This window comes from Rattus rattus, chromosome 1, assembly GCF_011064425.1.
Source record: "Rattus rattus isolate New Zealand chromosome 1, Rrattus_CSIRO_v1, whole genome shotgun sequence".
NCBI lineage: Eukaryota > Metazoa > Chordata > Mammalia > Rodentia > Muridae > Rattus > Rattus rattus.
Window position 1 is genome coordinate 49,738,434 of NC_046154.1, and position 22,668 is coordinate 49,761,101.

Here is a 22,668-nt window from a genome sequence, read left to right on the forward strand (position 1 = left end):
GCATTCAAGCTAGTCAGTGTGCTTCCGCATTGAGATCAGTAATGAAACAACTGGCTAATCCCACGAAGGCAAGGCTACACCTCTCCAAGCATAGCAAGGCAGCTGTACATCCTTGAGAGATGGTTCAGTGATCTGAGCTCTCACTTCATCCATGCCAATACGGACGTAGTAATTTTCACACGGCAGACTTCTTGAATGAAGATTAACTACAAGGAGACATATGAAGTACCTATCACATAGTAGTATTTAATGAATTTGGCTATCTGCTCATCTATTTTCTGTCCATCTCTATTTACTTGATTTACTTTATGTCTGGAAGAGTGGGGGATTATATCCAGGTATGGCATCTTCAGTGCAGATGTGTTGGCTTTGATTGGCATTATAATTCCGGAGAGAGTCTCTGAAGATGTATATTTAAGACATCTGGTCCCCTTGAGACATAAATAGGCTGGATCTTAATCATACTCTGTGTTTGTATTGAAAGTAGAAAGTCCAGTGAATCACATGCGTTATCAGGCTCCAGATGCTTGGTGTAACTTCTATGTAACTGTTAGCATTTCTGCACCTTCCCTAATGCTTGTATCTGAGCTTCTGCACCAAATGAGCCTTATTATGCTTTGGGCTGTCTTCAACAGCAGACTCATCTGACTTTAGAAGCTCCAAGAGCCACTAGAAAACACTGGGATTCCCGCAACAGCACCTGTGTCTCTCTGGAAACAAAACTCTTCACAGAACTGATTTTAGTTAAACATCACCTTTCCTTAGCCACGTGGGTATTTTTCAAAAAGGCTAAAGGGCTTGGGGACATTTTGAAGGTGTTTGCCTAATCAATACCTTGGTTACTGATTAATCACATGGAATGGGAACTGAGGGACTTCTGACCATTTTAAACATCCGGTAGACATTTTGATCTCCAGCTGGAGATACCTATGGCTTCCAAAGTAGCCCACTCTCTTCTTTTCCATAGATGCTAAGTGGTGACCTCTGGATGAGATGTTTATAGTTGCTTTCTTTGGTTTGTCTCTGATGGCATGGCACTCCGGGGTAACTGCACAAGAGAAGGTGAACCAGTAAGTGGGCTTTGGGTCCTCACAAAACTGGGGTCCTCTGCTGGGGATCTAAGGCAAGGTGAAGTTGGCAGTGGGCTGTGCTGGTATGGAAGATAATAACCTCTTTTCATATTGTTACTAATCCAGTGGAGGAGTGGAACAGAGGAAAAGCCAGTTAATAATAATCTGATCAGGCAGCTACGAATTACCATTTAGCAGTGGGTAATCCAGACTACTTTCTTTAATCTCCCTGATTCTCAGTTTTACTGTCTGTGGACTGAGACTCATAATTCCTCTTCTACAACAGTTGATGCAGATGTAATAAAATCCTGGATTTAAAATTTCCTTTGCATATAGCAGGCACTTGATAAGTAACATTTTTCTCAAGCAATGTGAAACAGTTAGCCTCTACTCTGTTACCTATAAGAGAAAATGGTAAAAAAAAAATCCCACCTTACACTGTTTGGGGGGATTTATTTAGATAATATATGCAAACATTTTTGTGGGTGAAAGCAAGACACTGTAGAGAGACGTGGCCGTGTCATTCTAAATCTTTGCTTTGTGGAGACATCAGAGGTAACCTTTTCCTGTGTCTTGCATTTTGCCTATTCTATTTTTCTGAGATTTCCAACCTGGGTTCATATATTTATATCTCACTATTGAATATTTTATTCTACTTAAGCAGAACCTTAATCCAACCTTTGGGACAGCTTTTAAGCGCTCTCTACCTTTCAAACATTGGAGGTTTAAAATAGAGTTATTTTATTCAAATTCTTATTAGTTGATTTAATTTTGAATCATTATTGCTTAAATCAGTGGTTCTTAACCTGTGAGTCCTGACCTTTTTGCAGGGGTTAAATGACCCTTTCACAGGGGATACATATTAGATATCCTGCATGTCAGAGATTAACAGTATGATTTATAACTGTAGCAAAGTTACAGTTATGAAGGAGAAACAGAAATAATTTTTTTTCAGTGGGGGTCACCACAACATGAGAAATTGTATTAAAGGGGTACAGTGTTAGGAAAGTTGAAAACCACTCGATTAAATGCTGCAGTAAGAGAGATTCCCTTTAAGTAACAGTTCAGAAGGGGAAACATGTTTTACAAGCAGATAATCTGCAGCTTGTATTTAAAACAAATACAGTTTTTAAACATCATAAAATTCCTCGCAGATAGTAATTAGAAGGCCCAGGCAAGAGGTCGGTGGTGAAGAAAATCTCAGCTGAGATACTCTCAATTATAAAAGCTCATCATCGTAATCCGTTCTGAAAACGAACAGTCTTGATGTTTGATGAACTTATGAAACAAGACAGTTCAGTGAAGAGGCAAATTTCATGTTAAGGCAGAAGAGATCCAACTCAGTGCTTTACAAAGTGCCGAGGGAGAAATCATGGTGCCGTTGTGCTCACTGCCAGCGCGTCTGACGTTAGTTTTCAAAATAGAAAGTTACAGGACAAAATCATCCTCCTGGGTTCAAATCCCCGTGCTGGCACTTACTATTAATAGCTATTTGATCTTGAGCAAATTACATAACTGTTCAGGGCTTCATCTCACTCACTTGTGAGATGGGAGGAAAATCAGAGCAGGAATTAGATGCCTGCAAGTTCCTAGAACAATGGAACAATGCCCCCCACTTGGTGATCATCCACCAAGAGCTGCTTGGGGATGGTGCTGGGGCCGTTGTTACTGTTGTTGTTGGTTTTTCCATTTGTTTGGATGGTTGACAGCAATCAGAAAGAAGAGATTTATAATGTGCCAATTGGCAGAGGTTTTCTAGATTTATCCAGATCAACTGGAGGCTTCAACTTTTTGTTGCATTTTTAGCAACAGCACTTGTTTTTTTTCCCCAAATAAAATTCCACAAGAGCCTTAATATGGAAAATGAGTGTGTGTATGCGTGTGTGTGTGTGTGTGTGTGTGTGTGTGTGTGTGTGTGGTGTACCCACACATGTGCATGCAAGTGTTTAACGGTACACATTTACCTTGTAAGCTTACAATTAGCATTTGCTTTTTATATATCTTGATAGAAATAGGGCTGTATAAATATAAAATCTTAAAGCCATGGAAGGCTGTTATAATTAGTGGCAAAATCAATGATTTTCTAGTGCATGTTTTATACAAGTAATTTTTTTGGTGTGTGTTATTTATAAAGCTTATTTAAAATTTGAAATTTCTTCAATTTATTGAGATTTCTTTTGTGGCTAAGAACAGAGCATTAGTGGGTCTTCCATATTGTTCTGTACACATCTAAATCAATCAAGTCCAGTTGGGCAGCCCGTGGCTTAAATGTTCAGCTCCTTCTTCTATCACTAAGAGAGGGGGACTGTATTCAACTGTTCTTGGGGGTTTGCTTATCTCCATTTCAATTCCATCAGTATGTGTCTTTTGAAGCTATCGGTAAACACATGTGCACACTCGGGCACACATACACCACACATGCACATTCACACTCGTTCACACCACACATGCATATACACACTCATTCACACCACACATGCATATACACACTCATTCACCCCACACATGCATATACACACTCATTTACACCACACGTGCACATACACACGCATTCACACATGCACACATGCACTCCTGGGTGGGGATGCGTTTCAGGACATCACAGCAAAGGCTGTCTGATGACGGGGAATAGAATGGTTCACTGCATGGCAGGAGGATGCTGAGATGGGAATGTCTGCTCTTGTCTGCGTCTTTGTTTTATACCTTTAATTCTGCCGGGGCCCTCAGCCCCTGGGATGGTTTCACACACATTCTCGATTGGCCTTTTCTCCTCACTTGTGTTTCCCTGGAAAGATTTTCACAGACATACCCAGAGAGTGAGCTTCAGCAAGCTCTTCAGTGATCCTAAATCCAGTACCACAGACGACTAAGATGGGCCACCTCACGGGACTCTTTCGTTGATAAGCATCCCTTTCAGCATCGAGAAATGCTTTCATTATCTTAGATGATTATTTTTAATTTGTAGTTTATTTTGTTTAATGGTAATGTAGTCATTCTTGTTTGCTTATGGCTTGTGTTTCAATGCAAATGACTATCTAATAATTTATTTTAATTTATATGACCATGGTTTTAAAATGTATCATCATGTAGACAAAGATGACTTTGCTTTATTTATTTAGTCTAATTACGATGTCTGTCTTTCCATCGTCATCATCATCGTCATCATCATCATCATCATCATCATCATCATCAACACTCTATTTTATTTTTATTTTGGTAGTTCTGTCTTGAACTTGGGGTATTATGCATATAGAGGGGCACTGTTTTAAATGAGCTACCACTCCAGTCCCAGTCTGTCTTTTAGTCACAATAATTAGTCTACTTACATTGAATGTAATTGTTGGCGGAGAGTGGCTTTGAGTTCATTATCTTCCTATTTCTTATTTGTCCTACATCTTGCTTCTGAGATCATCTTTTAAATTTAGCAGCTTATAATTTTACATGGATAGAGTAACTAGTCTACTTTCTTTTTGTTGTTTCTCAGTAAGATTTATCATGTATAAGGTGTAACACAAACTTACCACAGCCTATGTTCAAATGATAGCATATCAATTCTAATATTATTTCATCTATAAAACTCTCTTTGACATTTATCATAATGCATTTTTGTCAATACATTTTTTCTTTTGTTTTTTTATTTTCTTTTGTTATTTTTTTTCCGGAGCTGAGGACTGAACCCAGGGACTTGCGCTTGCTAGGCAAGCACTCTACCACTGAGTAAATCCCCAACCCTGTCAATACATTTTTTAATTCTTGTTCTGAAATTGGTGGAATTACCCAAGACTTAACATTTAGTTTAATCAACTCATATTACAGAGAAAAACTGAGTGCCAGGGAGAGAGGAGAGGCTTTTGGCAAAAAGATTTCTCACCAGGCATTTCATGAACTTTGGTGAATTTAATTGTCACTACATTCTTCTAAACTTGCTTCTTTATGATTCTTTGAATTGAAGATCAGGGAAGAACAGAGCAATTTGGCTCATTCCACAGAGATGTATGGTAACACAGGCAGCCTTCTAGCCTCTGTACCAACATTATCTCCAGAACGATCACCAGTCCCTCACATCGAGAAAATAAATTACCTCTTCAAAAATAAGCCCTTGCTTTGATAAGCAAGTCAGAGGTTGAACTTGGAGTTAAGATAACTCAGAGTTCCATCCTACCATTTATACTGGTAAAAACCAGAACTTGTCAGGAGAACTGGAGAAATGTAAATGATCTCAACCCAGAGGGAACGCAAACCTCCCCTAAGCTTCCAGTGGTATCATCACTTCTTTAATAGACCCCTCATGTCGTAGATGCCAAGGAAGTGTCAATCACGCTTCTTCTTTTTATTTTATTGCTGTTATGGGTATCAAAATGTGTTTGCCCAAGTGTCTGGGCCAGAGCCATGTGAATGTTCTCAGCAGTCATCAAGATGACTGGGATTAATATGGTCTTCCAATTAGCATACACAATTGGGTGGCTGGGACTCAAAAGTGAGTCACAGTAATATAGGGATTGATATTCAGAGTAACTAACTCTAAGCGAGGCATCCAACAGCACTGGCATGAATTATGCAGAAAAGCCTGGTACATGCTTGGAACTAAAAGTGAGTGTAGAATTCCGTGACTTGCAGATACTTGTTTGTATCATTCATTTGTTCTTTATTTAGTAAGTAAATATCCTAGATATAGTAGTTGCTAGGTAGTAAAATAACCAAACGATATTCTGATCCTCTTGTAATTTACAGGCTGTGGTGGTTTGAATGAAAATGGTTCTCCTAGGCTCATGTATTTGAATACTTGATCTCCCATTGGTAGACTGCCTAGGAAATATTAGAAGGCATGGCCCTGTCAGAGGAACTGTGTCACTGAGCCCACACCATTCCCATTTGCTTTCTCTGCAACATGTCTGTGGATCATGATGTTAAGCACTGACCTACTGCCCCAGCACTATGCCTGCCTGCCTCCTGCTATGCTCCAGGCCTTTGCCATTATGGTCACGGCTCACCCATTGAAACGGTGAGCCCAATAAACTCTTCTATGAGTTATGTGGATCATGGTGTCTTATCATAGCAATAGAAAAGCAAGTCATGGACTCAGCAAATATGTAAACACAAAGTTTCCTTTAAAATTGTGAAGAATTCTATGAAAGAATCAACAGAATGCACTAGTAGAGAGAAAGAAATCTAAAGATAAATTGGTTGGGTGACAGTCTTTTTAGAGGAAGGATCTACACTGAGATGGGAAGGTTGGGAGAAGTTGGGTGAAGAGAGTGATGTGGAAAGATCAGCAGGTGCCATGTTCCTGTCATGGGAAGTAGTTTGTGATGAACATGAACTGAGGGAGGTAGGCCAGAATGGAGAGAATTGTGCCATGAATAAATGTCAAATGGTGGGAAGAGGCTCTGTCGCAGACAGCCATAGACAAGATGGTGAGGGGCATTAGATACTAGTTTGTGTCTAGTAAAATAAATCTTATAAATGAGAAATATTGCATGGTTTCCCATTTAAAAAAAACTCTTGTGTTTGTTATACAGAAGTTAGAAAAAAATGAAGCCATGAAAGGATCTGTGACATTATGGGGATCTTACATTCACGTGGTGGGTACTGAGGTGGATGGAAGAGGGGAAATGTGAGATATATTTTAATGGCAAAATTGACAGAAATTTCCAAAAGATGGGCTGAGAGAAGGAATGGAATTAAAGGCCCCTGCCAGGAATCTAGTCTGAGAACTTGGATATGTTGGTGGCTCCACTAATTACGGGGTTAAATTGAGAAAGAAGTTGACTAAAAGTCAAAACGAAGAGATAAATAGAGCCACTATGTTCTATGTATTGGGTTAAGGAGTGGGATGTGAAGTCAGGGAGCCTGGTAACAGGGGGTGGAGGGCAGAGGTCAGTCTAGCGTAGAGCTCTAAACTTAGAAAGCACTCTCATGAATGGCATCTGAAGGGGGTGGTGTGAATCTCGGCTCCCCAAGGATAAGAAAAGCAAGGGCAGAAAAGAAAGCCGAGGCTTTGTTCTGAAGAATTCCCATTCTTAGAGACACCGAAAAGACTGGTCATTGAGTGGGAGAACAATTAGAGGTTGCATTGAGAAGGTCAGGAGAAGGAAGCTTCCAGAGGCTAACACAGAGAGTTAGATGAAGTTGGAAAACTGTCTAGCGGGCTTAGCAACGAAGAGCACACTGGTGATGGAGGTGTTTCAAAGCCACATTTAAAACATCTTCATCTCACAATATAATTCCCATGTAATTGAATGGATTAGCTCAAGATTTTGTCATTAGTGACTTTGACTTTAAGCTTTGACTCTAAGCTGTGCATTAGGAAGGCCCCCCTATAATGATCAGATTGGCTTTCTGACCTACTGGCCTATGATAAGTAAGTAGCTAGTTAATTAGTTTGTTTTTTAAGTTGCTGAGGTGTCTACATTCTGGGGTCAAGCATTTGACTTTCCAGTTGTATATTCAACTGAATTTTTAAACCTTTTGTTTAACATACCGACCTGATTTCAGAAGTATGTGAGAGCTGCGGATATGGCTAGTCAGAGAAGTGCCTGCCACACAGCGGGAGGATCTGAATTTGGATCCCCAGGACTGCAGGTGAAAAAAGAGCACAGCAGATATGGCTGCAATCCCTGGGCCCGAAGTGAGAAATCGGTGGATCCCTAGGGCTCGCTGGGCACCCAGTCTAGGTTATCAATGAGTGCCAGCTTCAGTGAGAGATCTTGAACTTGGGTGCAGAGCAATTCAGAAAGACATCTAATATCAACTCTGACTTGTGCGTGTACACACCCACATTCACCACACACACACCCCGCACACACATGCACACACTTACATATACATGTACATACATACACACATGTGTGCATATACACATAGATACACATGTACACACATACACATGTATATACACACAGATACACACGAACCCACACCCACCCACATACAAGCACACTTATATATACTTGCACATACATATACACGCAGACACATACCCCCCCACATATACCCAGACACACAGGCACACACTTATGTACATGTATACATACATACATACATACATACATACATACATACATACATACATACACACATACACATATGCATGTACACACACACACACACACACACACACACACACACACACTCACAGTATCTCAGTGGTCCACAGCCCCGTATAGGGCAAACCTGATGATGGAGAGGTTTATAAATGGCTGGGTTGAGAGGATAGAAGACACTGGCATGTGTCCCAGGCTGCTGCACAGGGTTCCATGCATGCTCTCAGTCCACATTTAGAAGTCCACTGAGTTGCTTTTTCTGTTGTCGGTTGGAGTGGCAGAACCTGAGATCAGATGTATGGATGATGGACTCTACACTTATCTCAGTGTTTCTTTAGTTGTGTTCAATCATCTTAACAGATGTGTGAGAAAATGGTCAGAATTCAAAATAATCGGGGGGGGGGGGACAAGAGAATGAGCAAAGTAAGATGCAGAACCCCAAACACGGTCAGGCATTTTAAATGTGCATGGAGGGCACATGGTAGGCAGTTTATTCAAAAGAATTAGAATAATTTCTTTTCCCTTCACCCCACTCCAATACATAGTTTAAAAACTGGTACACTAGAGAATTAACTTTGGAGAGATGGGCAGCAATGCTCTTTGCCTTGTACCATTTCAATAGATGAGGGAAACTAAGTCCATCAGAGTAACTGGCTAATAAGAGCAGGCAAGTTACAAACACACCCTGACTACACTCACGTGCTCTGGAGTTCTGGGACTCCACATTAAGTTGCCTACTGGTTGAGTAGGTTCTTGCTAGCTGGGAGATATGTTGAAACTATTTGCCAAGATTTTATCGGCCACAGAGTTCTTGGAACCTCCCTAACTGTCACCGATTCAGTTTGTACTGCTGTAGCCAAAGATGTGTGTCTGGGCACTTAATGAAGAGGGTTTCACTTGCAGTTCTGCAGGTTTGAGAGCATACTGCTGGTGTTTCTTGGCTCTGGTGATGGCCTCTGGCTCAGCCACAACAGGGCAGATGGCATCATGGTAGAAACATATTGTGGAAGAGAACACATGTTAAAGCAGAAGACAGGATGTTGGAGAATGAATGGCTAGGCCATTCCTTGCGTAACAACCCACTTTCACAGGACCAGCCACTGACAGACCAACAGTAATTGCTTCATAAGGGTGGTGTTCCATGACCTAACACTGTCCAGTAGGTTCCATCTCATAGAGTCCATCATCTCAATGGTACATTGCTGGAGACTCATTCTCCTCCATAGGAAAACTTTGAGGCATGAACCACACCCAACTATAAGCATTACATCATTTGAAAATGGATGCAACTCCCCGAGAAAGGTATTTGGCAGTATGTGTCCCAAGCTTTAAAGACTCCACTCTGTTCTACTGGACATACCACCAGTAACTAACCTGCAATTCAGAAAAACATGGGGCTCAAGTATCTATTGTTGTGGGGTATTAAAGCAATATACAGTCATAAATACTTTATATCTCTTCCATATTAAGTGCAAAAAAATCAAGATATACAACATGGTATTCAGTATGCCCTCAACTACATTATGAAAATAGAATGGAAAGAAATATAATAAAAAATTAATAGTGGTAAGATTTGAAATAATATTTTTATAATTGTCATTATACTTTCTTTAATGTGACTGCATTGCTTGTATAATCATCAAAGATGAACTGCACTTAAAAATTCATTAAATGATGAAAGAGTCTTGTTCATGTTGGCTGGAGGTGATTTAATGGCGGTCCTGGTGTTCCTGCCGTGTCTGGCCTCTGTGATAGCATTACCGTGTGCCTCTGTCTAGACATCATGTCATGAGCACTGGAAGCAGCAGCAGTGTGCCATTGCTCTCTGGGCTCCTGCTTTCAAGGCTGCCTGCCTTTACTGATTCCATCTATTGTGACATCACAGCTCAGGCTGGGGACTTACAGTGACATTATCTTGACAGTTCTACAGCAAGGCGCATGGCTAATGCAAGCCCCCTTCAACTTCCAAATCTTTGGCCTGTAAATTCTCTCCATGTTTCTCCAAAATGTTCTTTTATTTTAGGAGAGTATATCAGGAAAAAAAAGGGTTCATAGCTCAAACTTTGAGCTGTCACATTTCTAGATGTCAAGATTATTTAATTTAGTTCTAACTAGGAATCAGGTTCAAACAAATCTCTTAAAAATGTCACTGTCCATTACCCAGAAATTGACTTTATTTTTTTCCCCTTCCCTCTCTGCCCTTCCCCCTCCTCCCTCCCTCTCTGCCTCCTCCCTCTATCCCTCTACCCACCTTATCTTCCTTCTTCTCTTTCTTCTTTTTCCCCACTTCAGTACTTTCAGAATATCAACCATGGGTCTACCCATGATTGAAGGTAGCAATAGAGACTGGACCTGAATTCCAAGGGTTTAGACTCATAGAGACAAAAATTCCACCAATATTGCAAATATGCTAATTAAACATTGAGAAGATATATTTAAAAAATCAGCAAAATTCTATGGTCATCAGAAAACTTCCAGAACCGGTAGTTGTGATGATACTGAAAGGTAGCTATGAACTGAGTACAGGGACCACAACCAGGTTCTCTGGGGAGGCACCATGCAGTAAACATTACCTTGGGGAGAGTTCTGAGTTACCTCCGTGGAATAAAGTCTGCATGCAAAGCAAAGTGATGATTGGGAGCTTCTTGTTGAATGGGCAGAAGATTTGGTGTTAAGATGATGAGTCCCCAGCTCGAAAAAAAACCGGATGATGGGAATCATTGAGCTGAAGCTATGGCAGGGGGCATGGGCAGGGGCAGGGGCATGGGCATGGGCAGGGGCAGGGGCAGGGGCAGGGGCATGGGCAGGGGCAGGGCAGGGGGGCAGGGGGCAGGGGGCAGGGGCAGGGGCATGGGCAGGGGCAGGGGGCATGGGCATGGGCAGGGGCAGGGGGCAGGGGCAGGGGGCATGGGTGGGGCAGGGGCAGGGGCAGGGGCAGGGGCATGGGCAGGGGCAGGGGGCATGGGCAGGGGCAGGGGCAGGGGCAGGGGCAGGGGCAGGGCAGGGGCAGGGCAGGGGCAGGGGGCATGGGCATGGGCAGGGGCAGGGGGGCAGGGGCAGGGGCAGGGGCAGGGGCAGGGGCAGGGGGCAGTGGGTTCAGCATAGATGATATGAGCAGATTCTATGAGAAATGGGAAGGGTCACAAAGAACTCACAGTACCAGCATGATGGTCGATCGGTGGATGAGCCATCACCGTGAGTTGGAAATCAAAGATGCCACTCTTTTTAGTTGGTACAAGAATCTCTCCCAAGTTCCCAGATCTGGCGGCTTTTTCTGAGTGCTAGAGGTTGAACATGAGAGGCAAACATTCTACCACTAAACCGTATCCTCAGCCAGGTCCCATGACTTTAAGGCCAAATGTTTTTGTTTTCATGGTTTAGGAGGCTGAGACGTTCAATTTAAGATAGAACTGTAGATCCCGCCTCTAGTGAAATAGAATAGAGAGCTGGTATTTACCCCCTAGAATGATTATAGAGAAGCGATGGAATGGTCTAGGTAATAACGTAGTACACAGTTCTTTAGGTGAGCATTTTATAAATATTTTTATGTACTTTCAGTAACTATGTTGGATAATGCTATTTTTAATGTAGTTTTACCAATAAGACAACAGCTTAGAGATGCTAGTAAGTACCTTAAGTCTTTGAAGCCCGACCCTGGCCTCACTTTGTGTCTAACCACTGAAGTTTCTGCTTCTTTGGCTCATGAAATACAGTTTTTTTCAGTCATCCTGAAGACTCATTCTCTAAAATGATAATCATTTGAGCTATCTGACATCAAGAAGGATGTAAAGGAATCGTGTCGATGGTGCTTGTTGCGTGGACTGGCTGTATCTCAGGCTCTTGGCATCTTGTTCAAAGAACAGAAGTGCACACAAGCTAGCAATGCAGTGAGGGATTTTACTCCTAAGCATGGGGCAGGGTTCCCTGCATGGGAGCAGTAGCCTGGGCATGATTGCTCGAGCCCCACGTTACTTCCCATGGCTTCCTTTTACAAGTTTAAGAAGGTAGTTTGCTGGAGGCAGGATTTGGTGGTTTCTACTCTCATAACTGTTGATTGACAGGTAAAGATTTGGACCTTGTGTGTAGCCATGGGTCTTGCATCCCATAATTTTAACCATGCACATGCATAATCCCCCAAAAGTTCATTCTGAGAATACAGTTTGCTCAACTGTGTCTACAACTAAAACCAAGTTGGCTCATTTCTAGTTCCAGGATGTATTGCTAAAGCAGTTGGTCAACTGCTTTGCTGAGAAAGGGGTGTGTTCAGCTCCAGCCATGCTGGGCTAGCCTATCCTTGTAAACTGCCTACCTAGGTAGTTTATTTAAACCCTCCAGGACCATATCAACCTTTAATTCGAGTATGATACATATTCATTATTCATTTCTGACAAAGCATACTTTAACCAGCAGGAAAGTGTGCACAAGTTTCTCATTTGCTTTTGTTTTGAATCTTAAAATTGATGCAGAGTCTTATATTTCCTTCAAGGCGGGCCACCCGAGCTGTGACCCCAGGAGCAGTTGCCTGTCAGTTGAGTGACTGGTCAGAATGGACAGATTGTTTTCCATGTCAGAACGAAAAGGTAAGCCACCTGGGAACATCTCAGGGTATCACGCATCTGATTCGTGTGTTACGTATCAATGGGAAATAAGCAGTGGGGGTTATAAACCTAGAGCTCCAGGTAGAAATTACATCTGAATATAGGTGTTTGGAAGCCTCAGGTACCTGGGTGGCAGTGAGGCTTGTGTGTCTTGTTCTTGTCCATAAGACATCATGAGACACAGCTAGTGAAAGTGTCCACATTGTGACATGGGAAAATTGCCATTACGATACAGATACTCTGAAGCCCCATGGAATTTTCTGGGTCCTGGCAACATTTGTCCTCTGAGGAGAGTCATCTGGAAGAACTGCTAGATGGCTTAGTAATAAAGAGCCAAGATGTCTCTCTCTTTTCTTTTAATCTTTATTAACTTGAGTATTTCTTATTTACATTTCAATTATTATTCCCCTTTCCGGTTTCCGGGCCAACAATCCCCTAGCCCCTCCCCCTCCCCTTCTATATGGGCTTCACCTTCCCATCCTCCCCCATTACCACCCTCCCCCAATGATCCCATTCACTGGGGTTCAGTCTTAGCAGGACCAAGGGCTTCCCCTTCCACTGGTGCTCTTACTAGGCTATTCATTGCTACCTGAAGAGGTTGGAGCCTGGAGTCAATCCATGTATGGTCTTTGGGTAGTGGCTTAGTCCCTAGAAGCTCTGGTTGGTTGGCATTGTTGTTCATATGAGGTCTTGAGCCCCTTCAAGCTCTTCGAGACCTTTCTGATTCCTTCAGTGGGGGTCCCAATCTCAGTTCAGTGGATTGCTGCTGGCATTCGCCTATGTATTTGCTGTATTCTGGGTGTGTCTATCAGGAGAGATCTATATCCGGTTCCTGTCAGCCTGCACTTCTTTGCTTCATCCATCTTATCTAATTGGGTGGCTGTATATGTATGGGCCACATGTGGGGCAGGCTCTGAAAGGGTGTTCCTTCTGCCTTTGTTCTAAACTTTGCCTCCCTATTTCCTGCCAAGGGTTTTCTTGTTCCCCTTTTAAAGAAGGAGTGAAGCATTCGCATTTGGTCATCCTTCTTGAGTTTCATGTGTTCTGTGCTTCTAGGGTAATTCAAGCATTTGGGCTAATAGCCACTTATCAATGAGTCCATACCATGTGTGTTTTTCTGTGATTGGGTTACCTCACACAGGATGATATTTTCCAGTTTCCTCCATTTGCCTATGAATTTCATAAAGTCATTGTTTTTTTTAGCTGAATAATATTCCATTGTGTAGATGTACCACATTTTCTGTATCCATTCCTCTGTTGAAGGGCATCTGGGTTCTTTCCAGCTTCTGGCTATTATAAATAAGGCTGCTATGAATATAGTGGAGCATGTGTCTTTGTTATATGTTGGGGCATCTTTTGGGTATATGCCCAAGAGAGGTATAGTTGGGTCCTCAGGTAGTCCAATGTCCAATTTTCTGAGGAACCTCCAGACTGATTTCCAGAATGGTTACCAGTTTGCAGTCCCACCAGCAATGGAGGAGTGTTCCTCTTTCTCTATATCCTCGCCAGCATTTGCTGTCACCTGAGTTTTTGAACTTAGCCATTCTCACTGGTGGGAGGTGAAATCTCAGGGTTGTTTTTATTTGCATTTCCCTTATGACTAAAGGTGTTGAACATTTCTTTAGGTGTTTCTCAGCCATATGGCATTCCTCAGCTGTGAATTCTTTGTTTAGCTCTGAACCCAATTTTTTAATAGGTTTCTTTGTCTCCCTGCAGTCTAACTTCTTGAGTTCTTAGTATATTTTGGATATAAGCCCTCTATCTGTTGTAGGATTGGTAAAGATCTTTTCCCAATCTGTTGGTTGTCATTTTGTCCTAACAACAGTGTCCTTTGCCTTACAGAAGCTTTGCAGTTTTATGAGATCACATTTGTCGATTCTTGATCTTAGAGCATAGGCCATTGGTGTTTTGTTCAGGAAATTTTCTCCAGTGCCCATGTGTTCGAGATGCTTCTCCAGTTTTTCTTCTATTAGTTTGAGTGTATCTGGTTTGATGTGGAGGTCCTTGATCCACTTGGACTTAAGCTTTGTACAGGGTGATAAGCATGGATCGATCTGCATTCTTCTACATGTTAACCTCTAGTTGAACCAGTACCATTTGCTGAAAATGCTATCATTTTTCCATTGGATGATTTTGGCTCCTTTGTCAAAAATCAAGTGCCCATAGGTGTGTGGGTTCATTTCTGGGTCTTCGATTCTGTTCCATTGGTCTATCTGTCTGTCTCTGTACCAATACCATGCAATTTTTATCACTATTGCTCTGTAATACTGCTTGAGTTCAGGGATAGTGATTTCTCTTGGAAGTCCTTTTATTGTTGAGGATAGTTTTAGCTATCCTGGGTTTTTTGTTATTCCAGATGAATTTGCAAATTGCTCTGTCTTACTCTCTGAAGAATTGGATTGGTATTTTGATGGGGATTGCATTGAATCTGAAGATATCTCTTGATACAACAATAATACACTTCTACAAACTTGGAAGCTTTGCACAACAGACATTTGTCCTCTGGGTCCTGGAGGCCAGAGGAAAGCAACAGAGGTGTAAGCAGTGTCAGCCTCCTTTTGGAGACTCCGAGGGAGAATGCGTGCTTTGCCTCAGTGGCTAATAGTTCTTGGTCTGTGGCCGCATCTCCCCCTCTGCCTCTCTAGGCACTTTGTTTCCTTCTTTGTATCTTCTTCCCGTGTCTGCCTATGATCTCCCTGCACATATTTCTTTGTTAAAGAGTATGCTAACATTTCGGGCTACTGAAAATACCCAAATCAATCACAAAACCTTTAATATTTTCAGCAAAATGTTTTAAAACTAAGGAGAAATTAAAATCTTTTACAGATTTCGAGTTATATCCTTCAGTGGCTGTTAATCTACTAAGCCTTAGCTTTTCTCATTTGTTTTTGTTTAGGTAGCAGATTGCACAGGGGACCCTCTTACAGTTTATATAAAAATTGAATTACTTCCTTAAATGCTTAGAAAGATACATGTGTCTATGCAGTAATCCTTAAGAAATTACAGCCTGTTAATTATTTAACTAAAAACTATCTTTGTTTCATTTATTAATATGCCTCACCCTCTCAAAAGTCATCCAAACAAAGATGTGAATTTCTGGAAAGAAACATCATCTACTACATAGAACAGGAGGTTATGCCTTCATGACACAGCCACAGGCAACAGCACAGAGAAGTCCCCCAGGGAGTCCTGACACTCACCTTCCTACAACCCACAGCTTCCATTATCCGATGGCAACTTAGTAAACAGGGGACAGACGGAAATGAACCTGGAAGTGTATGCCATTGTTCCAAGTGCAGACACTACAGGAAGGATGGTGATGGCATTAATAGTCACCATTTATCAAGTGCTTTCCATGTCCCAGGCACTGCAGTAATGGCTGCATTACTACAGCAATGCTGTGCATAAACACATTGTCTAGTTTGTCTCTCACAGACAAGTAGAGGGTGGGCGCCATTGTCCACTGTCAGGAGGTTGAACACTGAGAAAGGCAGAGCTGAGACATATATCTGGGGAAACTCAGAGATTCAAGAAGCAAGTCATAGATGCTCAAATCTGCTTTCTGACTTACTAACATTCTTGGAGGAAGGACTTTTGCTGAACCAAGGTCAAGATGATACAGGACTTAGCATTTCACTCCCAATCAGTCCTTGGATGCTTTCCATGCACTGTGCTTTGTACAATTATCTATTTTATCTCAACCGGACTCTAAACTTCTAGAAGGAAGCAATGAGACCTCACATTTCTCTCAATGTCTCAGTGTTTGGCCTTCTGCTTCTACATCACTATCTGACCTCTGTACATTTTCCACAAAGACTTTATTGAGAAACTCTAGACCCCCAAATCGGTATGTATTTAAATCCTTCCTGACCTTCTATCAACAAGTATCTACTCATCTGTAGTCAAGGCTGGAGTCGGGGATTGAAACACAATGTCTCCTCTTTAATCTCCATAATTCCCTACATAGTAGGTATGTAGTTACTTGATGCCCATAATTTTTAGAAATGTCACTTTCCCCAAAGCAGAATCAATAGAGATAACTATTATTGGCTCGGGTTGTCAAGAACAGCCCCTGAAGCAGTTATTGCAAACAGGCAGCTCTATCCATTTTCCTCTGTGAGGAAGGGGGAGGAAGAAGACTACCCCTATCTGGATCATATAGATGTATGCCAAGTAAAGAGGAGATCCCATGGCCAGAAAAATCTCCGCAAAGGCAGAACAGCAATGGCCTCTGAACATGTAAGCCACCTAAGGCTGTCCCTCCTTCATTTCTTATCACTGCTTCATCTCAGTCTGTGAATTCCTCACAGAGATGGTAGGCAAGGTAGGCAAACAGGCAGGTGCTAAGTCATCATCTTATTTGACAAGTGCTAAGGAAGAAGGAGCTAAAGAGTACACGGTCAAGTCATGGAAGACTATCCAGAGGAGGGAAGCCATGGACATGGAATGAGAAACACTTGGGACTCCTAGTTGAATACGGGAAGACATGCGAGGACCTTTAGAATGTGCTTGTCCCAGCCTTTCATTCATTTGCATCCCTATTCAGAATTCCAGCTGATGACGGTGCCACCTTTGTCTGAACACCACGGTGCATGCTCATGTGTCCCCTTGTAAGACAGCCCTGAAGGCAGCTTTCAATCATCAAACAGTTATTCCTTATGTTGAGCTGAGACCTGCCTACACTGCTCTGGCTTGATTGATTGACAAGACTCTGTCTGCTTCACAATCTGATTTTAGTACCGATACCGGAGCCTCTTGCAGCCAAGCAAGTTTGGAGGAACCATCTGCAGTGGTGATATATGGGATAAGGCCAACTGTGACAGCCCCACACCTTGTCTAAGGCAAGCACAGTGTGGACAGGATTTCCAGTGTAGAGAGACAGGTGAGTAGCATGCCAATACAACAACAGCTGCGCTAGTCAAGCACTCAATGCGAAGTAAGTACTTGGGGGTTGGTTACAATTGTCAACTCCTAACTGCTGGAGGTTCAGGAAAGAGCCCAGCAATTTGCATTTCATGTCAAGCTAGCAACCCATGTAATTTAAAAGTAATTGCTTTTTAAAGTTATGTGTATGTGTGTATAGGAGGGTGGTACGTGTATGTGTTAGTGCAGGTTCCCATATAGGCCAGAAAAGGGCATCAGATCCCCTGGAGTTGGAGTTACGGTCTCTCTGATATAGGCCACCACCCAATATGGGTGCTCAAAACTGAATTTAGGTCCTATGCAAGAGCAACACACACATTCTTTTTTTTCCCCCTTTTTTAAAAAAAATCTTTATTACCTTGAGTATTTCTTATTTACATTTTGATTGTTATTCCCCTTCCCGGTTTCCTGGCCAACATCCCCCTAACCTTCCCCTCCCCTTGTATATGGGCTTCCCCTCCCCATCCTCTCCCCATTACCACCCTCCCCCCAACAATCCCGTTCACTGGGGGTTCAGTCTTGGCAGGACCAAGGGCTTCCCCTTCCACTGGTGCTCTTACTAGGCTATTCATTGCTACCTATGAGGTTGGAGCCCAGGGTCAGTCCATGTATAGTCTTTGGGTAGCAATACATACATTCTTAACTGCTGAGCTAGCCCTTATAGTTTTGATTTATACATATATATAAATCAAATATATGTATAAATATATATATATTTGTATAAATATATATATAAATATATATATTTGGTTAATTTAGGAAAAGTGCAACTCATAGCAATTAATAGATTACATTTATCAAACAAACAGTTACTAGGTACATATTATGCTCCAGGCAGTAGACCATCTGCTGTTAACATGCAAATTAAAAACATTGTACATGACCTTGAGGTAGTCCAAATCTGTCTGGAAGAGAGACCTGCAAGAGGTCAATTTTAGTATCATGGAATATCCATTGGGTTGTGTGTAGTTCTCTAGCAGGGATTACCCAAATATGCTTTGGGGACCCAGGATAGTCCTTAAAATGGCATTTAAGTTGAGATTTGGAAAATCCATGTGCAAAAATGAGAATTCACTGACTTATAATCCTCCCAGAATCTTTGTAACCTGAGGCTTCAGAAACAGACAGGTTGGGTGATGAGCCCCCAAGATAACCTGGAACAAGGAGGCTACAGGATTCAGATTGTGACATTTGGAAGAACGGGAACCTTTGGCAGATACAGAGCAAAAGCGTGACGTGGGCAGATTGACATTTCAGATGACTGGTGGATTTAATGTGGAGGCTGGATTTGAGAAGGAGAGATGGGTGGGCCTGAGCTAAGGGATACAGCTCCCATCTAGAGAGCTAGGGAGGGTGGAAGAAGCAGTGTAAGCAAAGAGAACAGGGCATGTAGGAGAACAAAAGTAGGCCTGACCATGACTAACAAAAGGTGTTGAGGAATACAGTCTAGGAAGGCCCCTCAGTCTTGTGTCATGCAGGTCGCTGCCTGAAACGCCACCTGGTATGCAATGGAGATCAGGACTGCCTTGATGGCTCTGATGAGGATAACTGTGATGATGCCAGGGTCATTGAAGATGATTGCCGTCAGTATGAACCAATCCCAGGATCAGAAAGGGCAGCCTTGGGGTAAGTGGCCATCTTGTGGCTGTTCAAGAGTGGCAAATGATTCCTCTCTCATTATGGACATGAAGTAGACTATTTCTGTTCTGGAAAGTCCCTCTGAAGGGTTTCTGCAAGTAACTCTTGTCTCCTGGGGGCGTTTACATCGTCCAGGTAATGTGACATCACTCACACTGTCTTTTGATAGCTGAGGTTCCTCCTTCCCTGTCTTCTGTCCCTCCCCCTCTCAGTCCAATTTCTTTCATTTTCAAGGCTATTGTCTTCTATGAAGTCATCCAAGATGTCCCCAAGGGCAGCTTTCCCCAGATGCATCTGGCTTTTCCAACAGCCTTGCTCATGATGCACTCTACACAAGCTAACAGTAAAGAAAATGGTCTTTTGGGTGTGACAGAACCTTGACCCTCCACCTTATTGTTTGATTCACTTCTCAGAGCATAGTTCTTCTGTTGAATGGAAATTAGCCTCCGTTCTAATTTATCTTCACTGTATACTTTACATCCAGGCTCCATTGCTCAAATGCCTCACACTTTGTCTTCCCTAATGTGGTTGACCTCTTGTCTAGTGCTGTGGACTGAATTGTGGTCCTCTCCAATTATGTCAGAACCCTAAGCACCTAAACTGATTACATTCACAGACAGGGATTTGAACGAGTAATTCAGTTGAGTTATCCATAAAGACTGGCATCCACAGAAATGGAAAAAGGGACACTGCATTCTATTTTCACAACTGTACAGACAAACGTCTACATGAGGACATGAAAAGAGCATCTGTCTGCATGTCCAAAAACTCCTACTGGAAACCAACCTCAAATAAACAAAACCAACCAACCAACCAACCAACCAAACAAACAAACAAACAAACAAACAAAAAACCTTCTTGATTTTGTCTCTAGAACTAAAAGAAAAATGATTTCTGATATTTAAGGTACCAATCTGATATTTTTAAAGCACCTCAAATATATCATTAATAGGTTGGCAGGGCATGATTTCTGGGAAATCTAGGTAGTGTCTCTTACCTGCTTTTGGCTAGGCCTGGACAACCATAGTCCCTTCTATAGTTCACAGAAGTCCTCTATTGCTATCCCAACATACAACTGTCATTGTTAGGATGACCAGAGCAATTGTTAGAAAGGAAAAGATTTACTTGGGCTGGCTTATAGTTTCAGAGGTTTAGTTCATTATCATCCTGACAGGAAGAAGGGCAGCTTGGAAGCAGACACAGTGCTGGAGAGATAGCTGAGACCTGCAGGCAGCAGAGAGAGACAGTGGCTTGAACTTCTGAAACCTCAAAGCCCACTCACAGTGACACACTTCCTCCAACAAGGCCACACCTACCCCAACAAGACGACACCTATAATAATGCCACTTCCTATGCTCTATGGGGGCCATTTTCATATAGACTACCACAGCAACCATCAGGGACTGACTGAGACTGAGTGTCCTCAACTGAATTACTTCTTTAAGGGATCTGTCTTCAGTTGAAGTCACAGGTTGTGATTCTGAGACTTAGAATACCAGCCTATGAGCATTTAAAGACAAATTTAGGCCTCAACACAATCAAAAAGGATTCCTGTTGATTTAGAAAGTGACTGTGGTGAACAGAGTAGAAGCAGGGAATGCTGAAGTAAAACATAATCTCCTCCAAGAGACAAAAAACATTGCAGACTGCAATGCTGCTCTCTTGTGACTGGTCAGAAGCAGTTCTGACAGAATTCCTGAATAGTGTGCTTCCCTCACACTGAAGACAAAGACCAGTGAAATGGCTCTATCTTCAATAAACAGTTGACATTTTGACATAATTTTGTACTTTTCAATTTCCTAGGGATTTTTGATATTCTAATTTAAGAATTTCCTAGTTTAATATTTTTATTTATTGTTAAATATGCAATATATATGTATGTGTGTATGTATGTATGTATGTATGTATGTATGTATGTATGTGTGTATGTATGTATGTGTGTTTGTATGTACATTTGAGGCAAAAACTGTCTTCACACCCAGTGGGTCCTTGTTCCTTCCCTCCCTAGAGCTGACCTTGGTAAGATACAGTGCAGGCATTTCCAGATTACCTTTAAAAATGAATTAACACCATATACTCTCTAGGAAACAAACCTCTATGATTGTGCCTCATAGAGGTAGGTAGTAGTCATGTAAATTTGATTGTGACATGCATACTGTTAAAACCTGTTTATTTTTAATTAAATATTTTTCATATGACATATTTTGTTCATCTTTCTATGTCCTCTGCCATCTCCTCCAAGATTTCCCAACTTCCTACCCATCCTACTTTATGTTCTGTCTTTTTCAAAAACAAGAAAAATAATGGATTTTTACTAAACACTTTTAACACTACATGACATTTGAAGGTTTCCTCTTCAAGCACATATTATGCATCTCATTTTTAAAAATAAATGGAGCACCGCAACAAGGGTTAGCAATAGTGTGAAGGCAAAAAATCCTGTTGTCTTTATAAATTAAGTTTTATTAGAACACAGCTTTCACCTTAAAATGGCAGCAAAGGCCCATATCCTGCAAAGCCCAATGTGTTTACTACCTTTCTAAAAATATATTTGCTGGCTTTTGTAACATAATCATAGAATATTTAATTTAACTTTCTTTCACTGAAAGATGGCCAGATCTTTTCCCAGTGTTAGCTACCTTTTCTCATAGCTGCAACGAAATTATTTTCCAGAAGCATCTTGGAGGAGGGGCCACTAATTTTGGCTCATGGTTCGTGGTACACCATCATGGCAGGGTGGAGCCATGTGTTGGTAACAGATGTGTTGGTAACACTATGAGGCTGCTGCTCAACTCTTGATGGATTAGGAAACAAGAAGAGGGACAGAATACCTCCAAGTCTGCATCCACAGCTCACTTCCCCAGCCATGCCCCCACATACAAAGTTTCAAAACCTCTCAAAAAGATTCCTTTAACTAAGGACTAAGCATTCAAACACGAGTGTGGAGAACATTTCCCATTCAAAGCACAACTGCCGCTTTCCCTCTTACAAACAGTGCTGCAGTGGATAAATACCCTTGTCCGTGTGTTCTTTGCGTGCATGCATAGATTTCTAACAGGGTAGAATTCTTACTATACTTTCTTATTTCCACTGGAGCTTTTCCACATGGAGTAGGCTTAATGTTTACATACAATTTTAAGGCCCACAGTTGCTCTGAGTTCTTCTTTGGTATGTATCAGAGGCTGAATTTTTAAACTACAGACAGAAACATGCTCAGTGGGCAGGCAGATCAAAACTGCAGGACGGAGATAAAGGCACAGAACCTAGAGTTTAGTGTCAAAAACAACTTGGGGGAGAAATCCATTGTGACTATAGATAGGCAAATTTCTCTCTCTCTTTCTCTCTCTCTCTCCTTTTGCTTCAATTTCTGCATTTGCCAAGTTGTCACACTAATGT

The 22,668-nt window shown here is 41.8% G+C and overlaps 1 protein-coding gene across 2 annotated transcripts in view; it reads left to right on the top strand.

The window, feature by feature from the left end:
- Nucleotides 1–876: 876 nt before the first annotated feature.
- The window catches only part of C8a (complement C8 alpha chain), a 54,674-nt gene continuing 32,882 nt past the window's right edge, over nt 877–22,668 (top strand). Inside the window, exons 1-4 of one of the 2 annotated variants that reach the window (XM_032889232.1) lie at nt 877–1,070; nt 12,600–12,693; nt 17,449–17,593; nt 19,113–19,260. In XM_032889232.1, the coding sequence (XP_032745123.1) occupies nt 994–1,070; nt 12,600–12,693; nt 17,449–17,593; nt 19,113–19,260 (464 nt within the window). In that variant the 5' untranslated portion in view covers nt 877–993. The remainder of the gene's footprint in view (nt 1,071–12,599; nt 12,694–17,448; nt 17,594–19,112; nt 19,261–22,668) is intronic. The other variant, XM_032889228.1, reaches the window with a different exon arrangement.